The sequence below is a fragment of the Simochromis diagramma genome, unplaced genomic scaffold (assembly GCF_900408965.1).
Source record: "Simochromis diagramma unplaced genomic scaffold, fSimDia1.1 OVJJ01000402.1, whole genome shotgun sequence".
NCBI lineage: Eukaryota > Metazoa > Chordata > Actinopteri > Cichliformes > Cichlidae > Simochromis > Simochromis diagramma.
The window spans coordinates 1,383,644-1,399,709 of NW_024386972.1; the positions used below are offsets into that span (position 1 = coordinate 1,383,644).

Genomic DNA, 16,066 nt, shown 5'->3' on the forward strand with positions numbered 1-16,066 from the left:
TGCACTTCAGAACAACACGCAGCAACACTACACATGAGCGGGAGGAGGGAGGTATGGGGTCTTCACACACCCCCGTTCTCTGCTAGCCATTGGGGCGGGGGGGCTGGGAGGAGATGTTGGCTGTCCGATTGGCCTCCCTGCTGCTGCGGAGCCTGGGACGGTCTGCTTGCCTCCACCCCAGGGGGAAGGGTAACATCTCTTGGGTCTGGGTTCTGTTTCCCCCTCTGGGGGCGAGGGTACCTGGACCCGGGGTATAGAGTATGTTTGGGGAGTGTGATTGTGTGTACATGTCCATTTATGTCAATCCTTACGTTGGGTGAGTGCTGAATGTTTGTATATGTGTGCATGAGGGTGGGAATGCATGTTTGTGTCTGTGTGTGCCTGTTTGTCTGTGTCTATATGTCAGGTTGGGTCTTAGACTCCACCTCTCTGGGAACTCCCAGGCCCTCCAAGGCCTATCTCCCCTCACCACACTCCCTGCCAGTGACTGATGCCCTCAGGGGTCGGTGCATTGGTGGTTCTTGGTGTCCGGGGCTGGGCACTCAGGTATGTACCGGCTCACTCCCGGTGGCTACCTGGCGGGGCCTGGCGCCTGTTGCTCGGTCAGGCCTCCTCCGGGGTGCGGGGGGCCCTCGAGCCTCCGGCCTCTGGGCCTGCGGCTCGGTTCACTCTGGCACAGCTGGCTGCCGGCAGAGTCTGCGGGCACGCCGGTGCAGCCCCCTCTAGCTTCTGCTCGGTGGCTACTGGGTGACACCTCGTCTGGGGATCCTCAGCCCTTCCCATGAGGTTGGCACGGATGCCCCTCCGGTGGTCCTCCTTGGGCTCTCGCACTCTGGGGCCTCTGGATGTCTGGGGCCTGGATCTCCTCCATGCCTGCTTCATGCCCTGGGGGACGGGGCTATGGCTCGCTACATCCTCTTGCAGAACATTACATGTGGAAACCATTTGAATACAAGCGCGCTGATCCACACAGGTGTGCACACGGGTGTTCACTGCTCGTAGACTTAAATCACACCTTTCTTGGCTGCTACTTCAAAGCACATTGTGCGCTGTCTGTCCTGCGTGCTGCACAACAACATTGAATATTTAGTATTTATTGCTGTTTACACTTAGCTAGATTAATGCGATGGTGTTGTGTTTAGTATGTTGCTTTGGTTTTTTTTTTGCTTGTTTTCTATTCTTCTTCTCTCAACAGGTGATCCAGTAGATTTTTTTTCTCCCCCCCTTTCTCACTGTCCCTCTCCCCTTCTGTTTTTCTTTTCCTTCCTCTTTCTTTCTCCTATCCCTCACTCATGTCTGTCCCGTCTGTAACATCTGAAAATAAAATATAATAAATAATAAAAACAAAGGTCGATCAAATGGACCAATACGGCAATGCCACGATGATCCATTTGGCAAAGTAAATCCACTGGGTATCCTTGTTGGTCTTCAGACAACAATTCTGATGGCTAAAGAACCAAATGGGACAGGCAAAAAAAAAGAAGAAAAAAAAAAGAAATATGAACACAGTAACCCGCATGTCTTGTCGCCATTTAACTGCTATTTCCTCTTCTCCACGTTAGCTTTGTTAGTCAACATCAATCTTGTATCGACAAATAATTTCCATCCCCAATTTGCTTGTTGTTTTGCGGAGAACATGTATTAAACTAGTCCGTTGCTTGATAATTGATCTCAGGCTGAGACAGGTTAAGGTGGAACAATGGGATTTCTTTCTCTCTCTTTCTCTCCATCTCGTTGCGTGTGCGACTTTCCTTAATTAAATTCAAATTCAATTCAGGAGTGTTCTATCAATAAACATGGACGGTTCTCGTGGCGCACTACCAAAGCGAATCCTCTCGTGGAAATGTAGCGTGCATATATCAGGAAAAATAAAGAAACATTGTCAGATCATTTGATGATAAAATACCTCGTCAAGTTTCTTTTTCTTTTTTTTTAACCATTTTTCTCTTCTTTGTTTTTTTCCTCTCCTCAGTTTGCTCAGTCCTCTGCCTTATGTTTCCCAACAGACCGATGTACTTATCCTATTTGACATCCTTCTGAGGATAAAATGTGCAAGTTGCAGCTCAGTTAAAGTCCATAAAGATGCTACAAATAGGACTGTACTTTACTTGTGACAGGGAGGGAAAAAAGGGAATCACAAGGGAGACTGTAGGGAAAATGAAGGCGGTGTTTATCAATATAATAGAGGGAAAAGAAAAGCTTGTTATTTTTATGCTGTTTAACTTAATGTTATTTGATGGCCCCTTGCCCTTTTATAATGGAAAAAAATACAACACTTTATGGATATGCACTTGAAAATATTACTATGTCAACATAAGGACACCCCCCAAAAACAAAGTAGAATAGGTCTCTTCTAAGTATAATTATGAAATAAGTGGAGCTCCCTCTGCTGGGGTAGAGGTGGCAATTCTTAGCACAGTTGATGAATGTATTTCAAGGTTTGGCATGCACCTGAATCCCAAACTATCATCTGATACCCATGTGATGGAAGGGAGCTACATGCATACTCCCACTATTCCCCGATTAAAATATTATAGATCTACATGTAGTTGTTATACCACATGTCCCTTTCCATTGCTTTTCCTGATATCCTAATTACAGAGTATTATACACAGAAGTCTAGGCAGCTCTTCAGAAACCTTCAAGAAGACCCCATGTGCATGCGATGGCTACAGAGATATCAAAGTCTGCTGTCAAACGATCTTCTGTGCTCAAGCATGATGATGCAGCCAAACCGAGTCTACGCTGTGTCCACTGCTGAAAATCATTTAGTCTAAACATCAGTAATGAGAAGCAGCTGTTATCCTTCACCAGCTGAGCTCACGTCGAAATTGCAAGTAAAGAGCTGCAGGCAACTAACTAGAGCTCTACTGCTGCCTTCAAATCCAATACAGTCTCTTTGTAGCGGTTACAATCAAATGCTCTGTAATTGCTTCTTTATCAAAGGTCTTAGGGTACATTTGATGTGGGAAAGGGAGAGTGGAGAGAGATGCTGTGTTGATGTATGCGTTGGCTGTTGTTAATTTAGCTTTTGCAAATGTGATTGTGGACGTTCCTTTTTTTGAGATGCATGTTTGCCAATAACGAAAGGCTATAGTGATGTGAGTTGAAAGAAATATTTCTAATATATTAGCTTTTTTATTATTTTGAGGGACGGCGTGCATTTATGCATTGTCCGTGGGTAAGACGTCTTAAAGTCAAAATGAAATTTGTTCTCGCCTCAAAAGTTCCAAGAGAAGAACCATTTTAGCCAAAAAATGGTTTCTTTTCAAACAAATGCCCAACAACTTCCAAACTCGTTATTCTACTCTGCTGTGCTACCAAACTAACAGCCAGCTGCTTGAATGAAAGCACATAAACACTGTGATGAAAAATTGCTTGATTACTATGTGATGAAATGTAACATTAAGCAGTGCAGGTGGCGGGTCACTGATACTGGACTGTTTAAGCAATACACTTCACTTAAACACACACTGCCGGCAGCTCTTGTAGATGTTCGTTTACTATATATGGTAAACTGTAGCTATTACATAGAAGAAGACTCCTCACACCTGATGATTCACACATTAGAAGCCATGTTGCTTTGGATTCTTCTTCTCTGCTACCTTGGAGACACGTGTTGTTACCATTTGGTTAAGTTAAAAGCTTTCAGCAGTTGATGGTTAATAACTGCTTTGCATTTTGAGTTGCAGACCTCGTAAGGTACGTTTCTCACACATATGAGAAACCATATTTATGTTAATTTACCATAAATGTGCAGATACATAATCAATGAAATTATCACAGTAATTCAAGTAAACCTATGTGTCAAAGAATTATGAGACATTCAGCTTAATGTTCAAGTAAAACAATGAAGTATATATATTTTTCCACTCAATATCAGAAAATTGTTGCATATCACATGTTTTGTCAGCAAACAGACATATCTCTCAGCTACTCATTTGTAAGCCTTCCTGCAAGAAAGTAAACACTTTTATTTGTCTTCTTCATCTTATCTTTATTTGCTTAAGACATTCCCAGTTTGGTTAATTCAACTTGGTTTGTGCCATTCTTTCTTACTGAACAGCAGTTTTCTGAATTTAAATAACCCTCAGAAATCAAATCATCACTGCTGAAAAATATACATTTCTGTCTTACTGATGACGGAAATATTTACCTATTAAGTGCAAAACCATGAAAACAAACACCAAGGATATATATGCAGAGTTAATGAAATTCATATAGCATCATATCTTTATCGCTTCAGTTGAAAAATCAGTCCTCGAATACTTTATTAAACAAAAAAACATATACTGCTTGCAAATATAAAATTCTAAAAAGCAAATTAATTAATCTTTAAACTGAGCTGAATATGTAAAACAACAAATGTAGATTAACATTTTGTGAAAGCTGTAACTGACTTCAGCCTTGGTGAATTATCTTAACAACATGTCTGTCCCATGCTCATTAGTCTTTTATATGGAAAAAAACCAAGTCTTTGTTAGCTGAACATGGACATGTGAGTCTTTTATCTGCAGCGTTTGTGATGGGCCTGCATAATTTAAAATATAATGCTGAAAGAAGCAAGACGAATGCAAGGGCGGAAAAATTAGTCATCTATTAGTAATAGGATATATGTAGAATGACTAATGTCTGACTTGGAGTCAAAGCCAAATGTTTTGGAAAAAATATCCCTTATTATGAGATAATGAGAAACAGAAACTGTATTTCTTCCTGGTCAGGAAGATATAACACATGGGAAGTCTAAATATACTTTCAGTTAATAGATGAGAATTTATTGGTGTTGCCAAGCATTGCTGTTCAGTATTCATGTTCTGTGCTTTATAATCCAATTCCTCACAATTGAACATGTGCAGAGAAATGACACTAAATAAAGTTTTGTAGTCAGGCAATGCTGGTCTAAACTAGTTTTACTGCCCTTCGTCAGTTTACCCAGGAATCAAGCTAGCTGACATGAGAATCAAGTCTACAGGTTCACAACACTGCACATAAAAATTACAAAACATACCTGGTAGGAATCTCGCCATTCTCTGTTTCAAGGTTATGTTCTTGGGCAGCGCTGCATGACTTCCAAGGTTATTCCTATTTTGAGATTGTGACTACTTGGTACTTTTGAATCTGTAATGGAGCCTGGATCCCAGCTTGGTTATAATTTTGGGGAGCGGACAAAGGAAGAGAAATGTGGAGTGCAAAAAGATCATGTTGGCATGGCAAGAAACCCTGCATTTTCAATGTTTTATAGCATGTGCCATAGTTTGGGTCAATACAGCTGTATGTCCTTCCTCATTACAGTATGTTAACAGTTTTCGACATCTCCTGAACTGATGTGCCTTCTTTGATGCTGAAAACGTCTCTTAACATCAATGATCCTTGATGTGATTGCGAGTTTAGTTTGATGTGACCTTTTAGAGAAGATCGATCGGTGTGCTATTTCTAAAATATTTTTACAGGCTTTGTGATCACCATAAATGTGGTCCGTAGCTCATTTCAGAGTTGGGTGGCCCGGGAGCGTACTGATAAGCACAGAACCGAATTACAGTTTTTCTACCTGACGGTTTGACTCTGAAACTCAGAGGGGACGGCCTGTTTGAATCAGAAACCTGATGTGCCAATTGAGCTGAGATCCGAGGCCAAGTGATGGCCCTGTCAGGAACTGTTGCCAACAGGTAAGTCTGCTCCCATGTGTGGTTGCTTTCATACAGCTGCTAGGGGCGGGTGGTGGTGGTAGGTGGTAGGTGTAAGGGGGAGGGACATGGCCCATTGGCTTTAAGCCTGGAGTACGTCCTCCCTAGCAGGATGGATCAGCAAAGGAATGGCAGCATCGTGGATTAGTGCAGCCTGTCAAGGTCTGACGGTGCAGTGACAATTTAATCGCTGAACTGGCTCCCCATAGAAAAAGGAAGATGAGAAGAGGAAAAACAGGAAGGGAAAGTTAAGAGACTGTGGTCTTCATTTATATGATTCATTTTGTCATATCAGATTCTGCTAATACTGCTGTCAACGTCTCCCGGGTCCTGGAAGCAAACAAACAAACAAACAGGCTCATGGAGACAGCAGACAGTCTCAGCCTATCCTTAAGCTTAGCCCTACAGAGAAACTACCAGTAGAAACAGCTTTCTTACTCATCAGGAACAAAGAAATGCATTTCATTTGTGAGACTTGTTGTTCTTCGTTATATCAGTATAAATGAACATTCAGCATGAACAAACACAAACACACCGAATACATCTTTTTTGAAATTCTAGCTTTAAAAGCTACAAATAGTTCTCTGTCTGCACAGATGGGGTTTGAAGGAACAGACATAAAACAAATCAATGTTCTTTTAAATATGATCTAATGCCTTATGCCAGCACAGCTTTGGATGAAGCAATCAAATGTGCAAATATTTCATGAATTATTTACGACTGCAGTCATTCATACCATTAGGGGGCAATTATTTTAATGTCTGATCAGTCAGAATCAGTGCAGAAAGTAGAATGCAAACAATAGAGCATTTGAATTTAGCTGCCATTGCAGTCTCACTATAAGTGAGTCAACAATTATTTTTTTCAGCTTCTGGCTTCACACTAATGAGGCAAGAAGTTACCATGGTAATAGTAGACACGAGCTACCTTTCCTTGCCAGGCTTTTAAAGCGCACGCTCAAGCACAAAGACACACACACACACGCACAGAGAGACACACACATGCACAGCGGATAGGGACTTCATTGTCCAAGCTGAGGAGGATAAAAGCGACACCATTAAATACGTACTAATACTGAAAGGCGTGGTAAAACATACAGACGTGGGCTGCAGTCTGATTTTTTTTCCCCCTCTTGATCATCATTATTAAAAGCAGCAATTAACAGCTTTTTGCCTTTTCAGTGTCTGACATCCAAACTGAATTTCCTTGACTTTAAGTAAACATAGCATTCATGACAAATCTGAACTGCTGAAATGTATGCATTTAAGCCTTTCCATCATATTACCGGTAATGTCTTAGACTCTGTCTGGAGATGTTACCAATTTAAATCCACTATAGCAATAATTTTACTATATTAAATTAACTGGAGAAATTACACTGGTAAACAGCCATTGTTTAAATGACCTATTAGAATATATATATATTTGGGGTGCAACGATACGCAAAATTCACGGTTCGGTTCGTTTCGATACTTTGGTGTCACGGTTCGATATTCTTTCGATACAAAAAAATGTTCATGCCTTTTTAATTTGTCATTTGTTAAAATTATAAATATATATTTTAATTCAAAAGTACAGTTTTTAAATTGAATGTTGCTGAAACAACAAAATAATAAAAAACAAAATCTATCTGATCGAGAAATCACTCATCTTTGGAAAAGAGAGTTTATTACAGATAAATGGCTCTTTCCAAAATAAAAGCTATTCTATACGCTTCTTCTGGGCTATACTCTCAGCAGCATATTAAACATATCAGGTCCCCATAAGGAGAATCATGTGCTAACGGCTGTCTAAATGACTCGGGTAAAGTTTGTAGCATGCGTGCTTGTTGTTTTTGTCTGCTTCCACTTGTCTTTGCACTAGGATGATGTCGGAGTAAATGTGCAGTCATATTCGTTGTGTTCCCACTAGTGCTGTCAGCGTTAATCTTGTTAAAATGACGTTAACGCCATAACGCGGCAAATCCCCATTCACGAGTTACCGTGGATCACCCCGTGCGTGGGGCTGGACGGCGTCAACACGTTAACAAGCTAACTGCGCTAACGCACTAGTTCCCACCAATTGAGCATTGCGTGGCACATCCGACATACTGTTTTACTTTTGTCCATGACGCGCTTACCATCAGGGTCATGCTTCACATGAAAACCAAGATAGTTCCAAACGCCAGATCTGAATGAGGGTGGGGGAGGTTCAATTTCGGGTAGCGTTGAGGCAGTTGCCATGTTGCAACGAGCTTAGCTTCTGTCTCGCTAACTTGCGTTGCGCTCAGTGGATCTGCACTTGACAGTGCAGCCTAGGCGGAGTAGTCGAACGCAGATCCACTGAGCGCTCAACACAGACAGCATCGTCAGAAGAAAAGTTAAAATAAATAAAAAATGTTGTATTGTTCGATACATATGCGTACCGAACCGAAAGCACTGTATCGAACGGTTCAATATCGATACGAGTATCGTTGCACCCCTAATATATATGTAACTGGAACAATAACAACAATGCAAACTATTTATATATTTACTCTCATGTTACTCTTCATTCTGTTTCAACTATAAAGCTAACTTGCAGTAGCTTTGCATCATCTTTGCAACACAAGCCAGCCTCTGTGTAATATGCTGTTGAAACAATACCCATACAAGTTAGGATTCATTCTTTTGAAAGGAAGCAATTTTTTTCTTTCAGTGAACATCGACTATTGTTGCTCCTGAAATCTGCAAGCAAAACCTTCTATCCAGAAAAGAAATTGGTTTCAACGCATAGGACAAGAACGCAGCAGAAAGAATACTGGTCTGAAAAAGCTGATGCACTGCACACAAGTCCACATACAGCAGCCCGGAATTCATGCTTGCTGTATTTCATGCCCAAAGCATGCACAGCATCCTGAATATTATTCCTATTGCTGTGTGTTACCAAACTATGACACAGTGCTGCAGGTGGTGGCCAAAGAACTGCATTGGATTTTCATTGCAACTAATATATTCCGCAATGCCCTCCAACCAAACAAACTCTCTCTGAGCAAGGAGAAGAGAGAGAAAGTGCTTCCAAGTTTTCAGTCATAACTATATACGCTTGTGACTCTGTGTTGTGAGTGTTACTCAACCCAGAACAGTTAGCATGCACCATTATTCATGGAGTGTGGTTTGTTGAAGTAACTGTCAGGCTCTGGCAAGTCCATCCTGCACTGGCATAGCCTAAGTATCCCAAAATTCTGCAGTAGGGCCTATGTAACACTGAATTCTTCCACTGCAAGGATCACTGGATTATGGACTATCATTACCATGGGCATCCTCTATTCTAGAACAGTACTTAAGGTGCAGTTTTATTCTAAGACCTACACCACTAACCGCCCAACTGCTGTGGTGCTGAATATAGCACTAAGAAGAAGATGACATGATTGCATATGACAGCCATCTCTGCTACACCTCTTGATAATATATTCCTCCTTTTTTTACATGAAGTTCTTTTTTTTTGTTACAGAATATATATGCTTTCTACCTTTGTGCACTTAGTGAGCTTGACATCTCATGGTAAAAGAAAAGTGTGTTATCGTTTTCATGTGGCAATTCATGTTAAATGCTAAATGTATGAAACAAGTATCTATGAAACAAACAAACACTGAATAAATCTTTTTCATTTCAGACCTATTTGTTAGTCACACTATTGGAAAAAATTTAATTTTGCAAGGAGAATGGGAAGCTCTTTAAGACCGGGAAAAATAGTGGCTGTCTGGTGATTACATAAAATTTCTTTTGCATTCAGCAACCAACTACAAGTGGTTGTGATAACCAACTGGTTACCAAGAAGTTGTATAGCAACACCCATCAACTTCTGGGCAACCTTGCAATTGAAAGTCAAGTCAAGTGTCCAAATCACCCAGTGGGAGGCAATCTGTATGGTGGCCCTGAGAGGTCAAATGTAATGCAACTAAAAAAAACAAAAACACCAGCAAATAGAAAAAAGCTGCAAAAGAACACAAAAGGAATGTGTTTTTGGTGTGATAATAATGTGACAGACCAGCTGTGGCAGTGATAGAAACCAAAACATGTGAAGGATTGTACTGAGATGTGCTTGAAAGAAGCGGAGAATTCTTTAGTGCTGTGAGGGGGGAAAAGGATCCAAGGTAATATGTGATTTACTATCATGATTTGAATAATACAGTAGATACAGGTTTACTGTTAGCGTGTCACCTCCGCAGCTGAACTCTTCTGTTGTTTTCATTCAACCTCCAATTTGTTTTGTGCGGCTTTGAGGCAGTTTTTTTAGTCACTGGTCTTTTTCTAAGTTGCAGTGCGTCTGACCTCTCGAGGCCACAGTAAAGTTCACAAATAACTGCAGTCCAGTTTAAACACATACTGAACACATTATAATCAATCTGAGTTAGATTGTGCAACTTGTCTGTGACACATTTCTTTGGAGTTGGGGACTTGATTCAGCTGGTTGCCAACTGATTGTAGTCTGGTTATATGCCTATATGAAAGCAACGTGAAAAGTGCCTCATTTGTGGTTAATTTGCAGGAACTGCAGAATTTCAGTTTCTTAATTTCAAAGGACAAAGTTTACAAGTTCATTGTACATGAATGAATTAACTTTTTCATGCCATTGTTTTCCAGCTGCTGTTTTCCCTAATGTGACTGCAGCATAGCACATACCATTTACCATTGTTGGAGTTTGAGATAAATGTTTTAAAGCTTCATCCCATCCAGAAGAAAAGATACCCACTTCAGTATTTTGGTCATTTGCCTGCGCCACTAAACCAAGTAAAATTTTTGGTCCCCTTGGGAAAAACGGGCCACTGATCTATCAGCAACATTAAAATCGCTGACAGCTGAAGTGAGTAACATTGATCATACTCAATGAATTGTTCTGCACGGAAATTCTTCGCCCTGGAACTCATGTGGATGTCAGTTTTCCACCTCCACATCCCCATCATAATGCCACTGCCATAGCAGGACAATGTGCCAGCCACGCCCCAAAAACTGACCTGGGAAAAATGAGTTCAAAGCAATAAAGAGTTCAAAGATTTGATCCAGCTTTCAAAATTTCCAAATCTCAACATAATTAAGCATTCAAGAGATGCCCTGCAGCCAAATTCATGGAGGTCCCAACCTACAGTCCACAGGATCCAAAGCATCAGCTGCCAAGAACCCAGTGCCAGACACCGTACCCAGAGGTCCTGCGCTCTGTCCTGGCCGTCACAGCTTTTCCAGTAGTGGGTCTACAACATATTAGGCATGTCACAGTAAATGCCAAACATGTTCTGGTTTGATCTGTGAGAAATTCTTTTGCCATCTTCTACAAATAAAAGAAGAAAACCTTTTGTAACGTTTTTTTTGTTATCTCTTTTGTGATAATCCTGAATGTGACTAGGCTGTCATGTGTTGAGCCTCACAAGACTTTTGAATTCTTGTACATTTATTGTACAAAAGGCACGGCACTGATGTGGAAGTAGGTCTTAAACTCGCATTTGCATGTTTATTTTGGGAGCCTTATTAGCATTGGCAAACACGAACATCCGGCAGAGTGGTGGGAGAAGGGGCTAGGAGGAGGAGAGCAGAGGAAATGTTTCATAACAAATTAAATTGATTCCTAAGTTCAAAACGGTGTTTCCCTACAATAATTCAAATGTTTAGAGACGATTTCTGACATCTTTAGCTGTCACATGTTGGAAAATATCCAACTGGCTCTGAGGCCCTGGAGGTCTGGAAGAAAGCATGACATCAAACAAGGCAGCGATCTTTAAACCTTTCCTTTTTCTGTATTTTAGTGGGAGAGGTCACAGTTCTCAGATCAGGACACTGATCTGACTTTCCTTGAAGGGCTGTGCGATCAGCAGCAGCATCTCCAGCACCTTAAACCTGACTGTGAAACGCCAGCCTCGTATATTTATTTATCTATTTTTCTTGTTTTCTGCAATGTGCGAATTTACTTTCGTGAACAATATCTGTGACAGGAAGAAGGGAAGAAGATAACTCAGTATAGACTATAAGACGAAGATGATGGAATAGCAGCACCTTTATGTGTCTTTGTTTGTGGGGTTTTTTTTGCTTTCAGCTGGTTGTTATGGTTTAATCCTCAAAAGATAAAACTGCGGGCCACCATTTTCAGCAAACAAGCTCACACAAGCTTATTGTACACTACAACTTCAGCATGAAATGACTGAGTAGAAGATCAAACGTAAACAAATAACTTAACAAGCCATAAATGCAGCCACACGGTTGAGGAATCTGTGCATTAAACAGGAAAGAAAGTATTTGTAAATTTTGGATTAACATTTGTTGTCACAAACAATGGGATGTTCCTGCTGTGAATATTTAAACACACATTTGCTGTATTTCATGTAACTTTCTGTATCATTATAAGTTAAAAATTATATTCACTTTTCTTAAAATGCATTTTAAAACATCTGATTTCAACTTCAACTTGCAAATTTTGTCTTTATGTCACCGCGCTGCTTTGAACTTGTTGTGACCTCCCCAAGAGCTCAGAAATCACCTTATGCAGCTTTAACGAAGAATGGGAGTTTTCATTTATTCTAAATGACTTCCTGCAAGCTTTGATGTAATTTCTGTCTTAGATCAGAAGCCCACTTGGACGCCCCTCCCAGTAGCAATATCATTAAAACACAATCCACTTGGCAGTGATTTATTTATTTATTTTTTGAGTGAAATGATCATATTTTTTTCTGACTTACTGCTTGGACTTCTCTCTGGAAAAAAACAACAACCTTTCAATAAAAGTACTCACAAACCTGTAATCATTCTTTCACACAACAGGCACTCCGCTCAAGAGAAATTACCACACAGTGTCTCTAGGTCAGGCCCTCCAGTCATTCCTGAGTCCTATATTCATCATTCAGCTGTCGCTAATTATAGCCCAGAGTGTAGTTGCAACAAGTCTTCAGGGTGTCTTGATGCTGTCACACAGGTGACATGCTCGAAATTGTTGTAGCTGCCACAATAATATGACATGAAACACACACTGCATTGAGCTTGCATCATTTAATAATTCCCAGCATCAGCTGTATACTTTTTTTTAAGTTAACACAACTTATAATTACACTATCAACTAAACTGCCAGTATATTCTGAAATAAGAATAATTTTACATTTAAACACTTTCTAGTCATTTCCTATGAACATTATGCTTGTTTTATTTCATATTTCATATGTTATATTTTACAATACATTGAATATTGAATATTTGGCTAAAACCTGATACAGAAATTTGCAAATTCGTCAAATTCTGTAGCTGTTTAACGTCTTAACAAAATGTTATCAAGAATCACTTTTTTTCTCATTTACGGAAAACCTTTTAACTAAAGCAGCACTTTGACTCTCTACCTCAGTACTCAGTGAAATTTCGTGACATGTACATTCCAAAAATCCAAATAAATGTTAGGCCCTCACTGAAGGCGGTTCTGACTATGAAACAGGGATCGACAGCTGCCTGTTCCAGCTCAACACATGCCTTCACCAGATTTGCAGGTCAGATGGGTGTTGAGGTGCAGCGAGAAGCAGAATGTGACAGGATATCCACACAGAAGCTGTGGGGAGAGTGATGGAGGGCTTCTGCAGGTTCACCTGTGCCTTAACAAGATTTCTCTGGGTCCTATGGAAACCTTGTTACAACTTTTTTCCCTCTAGGTAGATATTGATTGCCAGAGGCTCTCCTTTGGCACAGCTGAACTGAACAAGTAAGTTTGGGCTTTGCAGATATTTAAATCACAGAACAAAGGACGGCATTGTTGCAAAAAAATTTATTATGCTCAGTAACCAATATCCAGTAATGGGTCATTTAAAGCCAGAACTGATATTTAAATCAGACTTGATTAACCACCCACATTGACTTTTTATAGCCAGTTTATGTTTTTTTTCCCCTCGTAAAACATTGTATGTTCTGTTTTGAGAACACCAGTCAATTCTTTAAATTTAGCTTCCAGGGAGCCAGACTTTCTTGTAATAGTTTAAAGTGGACTAGAGCAATAATTCTCCAGGCTTTCTAAAGATCTTTCAGAGTTTGTTCTTTGACCATTTTCAGGTTTTTTTTTGTTCATTTGTTAAATCACTTAAACTAAACTGTTAATCATTCAGGCAGAGAAAAGGTACCTAACTCCAAGGATGAACCAGCGTTTTATATATAATAGACAACAAAGAAGCCATTTTAAATTGTAACTTTTGGCACTTTGTTACTAGGAGCCTGCCACAAAAACACATAATTTGTCCCAATTTCAAAATGGCAAAGATAACACACTTTGGCAGGCATAATTTTTTTTGCTTCAATAAGGTGACTCCCAGACAGCTGTTAGCTAAAAACGTGGCATATCTCAACACTATTTGGAGTGAGTCCTTTAAAAGATTTAGGGAACTTCGGGACAAAAGAAATGGCAGCCCTAAAAGCAAGTAAGCAGTGTCTTGAAAGTCACAGGTATGGCACATTACAAAAGAACTGGACTGAAAAATCAGACACAGCAGGTCTTACAGACTGCTAAATCCAAACTGTGTCCAACAAGTATGGAGGATGTCAGGAGTGAGGGCGGTGCAGCCATCTGGAGTTGCATTTTAGTCAATAGTTTTGAGCATTTTTTCAAATTGGAGTTATGAATGCAGAAAAGCACCGCCAGATTTTGATCCACTATGCAATGGAAAGCTTTCACTGTCGATGGCTTCTTCTTACAAGAGGAGTGGAATGTCCTTCAAGAAGAATAGTTCCTGAAGCCTACTTAAAGAAATTACAAGAAAGCTTGCCCAAGAGAGCTTTGTTGGAGAAGAAAGGTGGTCATTCAAGTTTGTTAGAACTGTAGAAACCCTGTTTTGCGTGTGTGTGTGTGTGTGTGCAGATAGATCAATAACCTGCTTCACCTGTGGAAATAGAAACAAAGAGGTGGCTCAAGACTTCTGCACAGTACTGTATAAACAAGTGGCTTTTTATCTATCACAAATATGAAGCAAATTAATTAAACTGCATGAGAGAGACACACAGTAGATGCTTTCTGATGCAGGTGAATAATTTTTAATGTCAAAGGCATTAAAAATACCCTGGGGCTGCATTGATTTCCTCAATAAGTTTAATTGAGTTAATTGACACCAGTTTACTTATTCCTGCCTGGTTACATGATGTGTCAAGGGTGTACTTGCTTGCTACCTTTATTTATTCTCTTGTGCAGTCACAGAGTGAGTGTCAGGCAGAGTAAAACAAAAGGAATACAGCAAAGATGATCATGTCACAAACGAAAGGCAAAAAAGAAAAATCAAGGAAAAAATCAATTTCTTTCAAGTGAGATCAAAGAAGGATATAACAAGAGCTCCTTCTTAACACTTACCATTAAAATGTGGTGCAGACTGAAGGGCCATGTCAGACAAAAAAATTTTTTCCAAGCTTAATACGGAAGGAGAAAGGCATTTTATAAGATTGCTATCATCATTACTACTTTTGTCAGAGCAAAGTGAAGACAGAGGTTTCGTCACGTTCACTGCTCCGTGGTTGAATCTGCAACTTTTTTTCAGAGAATTAGCATCTGGTTCAGCTAAAGTATATCCGATCCCTCTTCTAGTGGTTCAGGTGATAACAGATCTTAATTTATTGTGCATTTGCACATTGATCTTCCCGTTTCATGGGTTTCATCACTTCCAGAACTAATTTAGCTGGACTGAGTGAAAACGAGTTGAGACTAGTGAATGAATTGTTGATGGATTGGGGGGGGACAAAGAGCGTTTCAGTGCCGAGACAGAAACACGGTGCAGCCTTCAAACTCACCTGCAGTGTCTGTGAACCCCAGCCACGGTTTCAATGATCGAACACTCTCCCTCGTTCAGACAAAAGGCTAGGTCCTTGTCTTCCACACATGGCTTGAAGACCTCCGAACGAAGGCTGGGATGTGTTGGGGCGAGCGCTGAAGAAAGACAAGAGGAAACCAATTTAGTTCAAATTGAACAGTTTTATATATTTTTAAAAAAATCCCCTCATTCTTTAGCAACTTAAATCAACAGGAACATTTTTCTAAACTTCTTTCATGTGAAGCGGCAAATGTCATTCAGCAGCGATTTACTTATTTGTAATGAAACAACCACTCTTGTTAGATTGGAAGAGAAGATTTCATTCCTCGCTCCCTTGCGAATCTCAGTGGGCTAAAAGCAAGATAGCCCAGGGAATGATTGTGTTTTATTAAGGACTGATTAAAATTGGTGTTTTCAGCTTGAAGAGACAAAGAGAGGAAAGTAATGATGACTGAAATAACACACTTGCACTGTTTTTGGTGTATGTGCTCGCATCATTATTAAATACCATGTATTATGCCTGCTTTTTTGTTTCAAATGAAGCCGTTTAACCACAACTTCTAAGTGAAATTCCCATTCTGCTGCTTTAGTAAACATAGCTGAAAAACCCGGGAATA

General features: G+C 40.1%; 1 protein-coding gene across 1 annotated transcript in view; it reads right to left on the reverse strand.

Moving 5' to 3' along the window:
* nrg3b (neuregulin 3b) overlaps positions 1-16,066 on the reverse strand; it is a 202,906-nt gene that overhangs the window by 87,819 nt on the left and 99,021 nt on the right. The window contains exon 2 of the mRNA XM_040039454.1: positions 15,430-15,565. Coding sequence (XP_039895388.1) covers positions 15,430-15,565 — 136 coding nt within the window. The remainder of the gene's footprint in view (positions 1-15,429; positions 15,566-16,066) is intronic.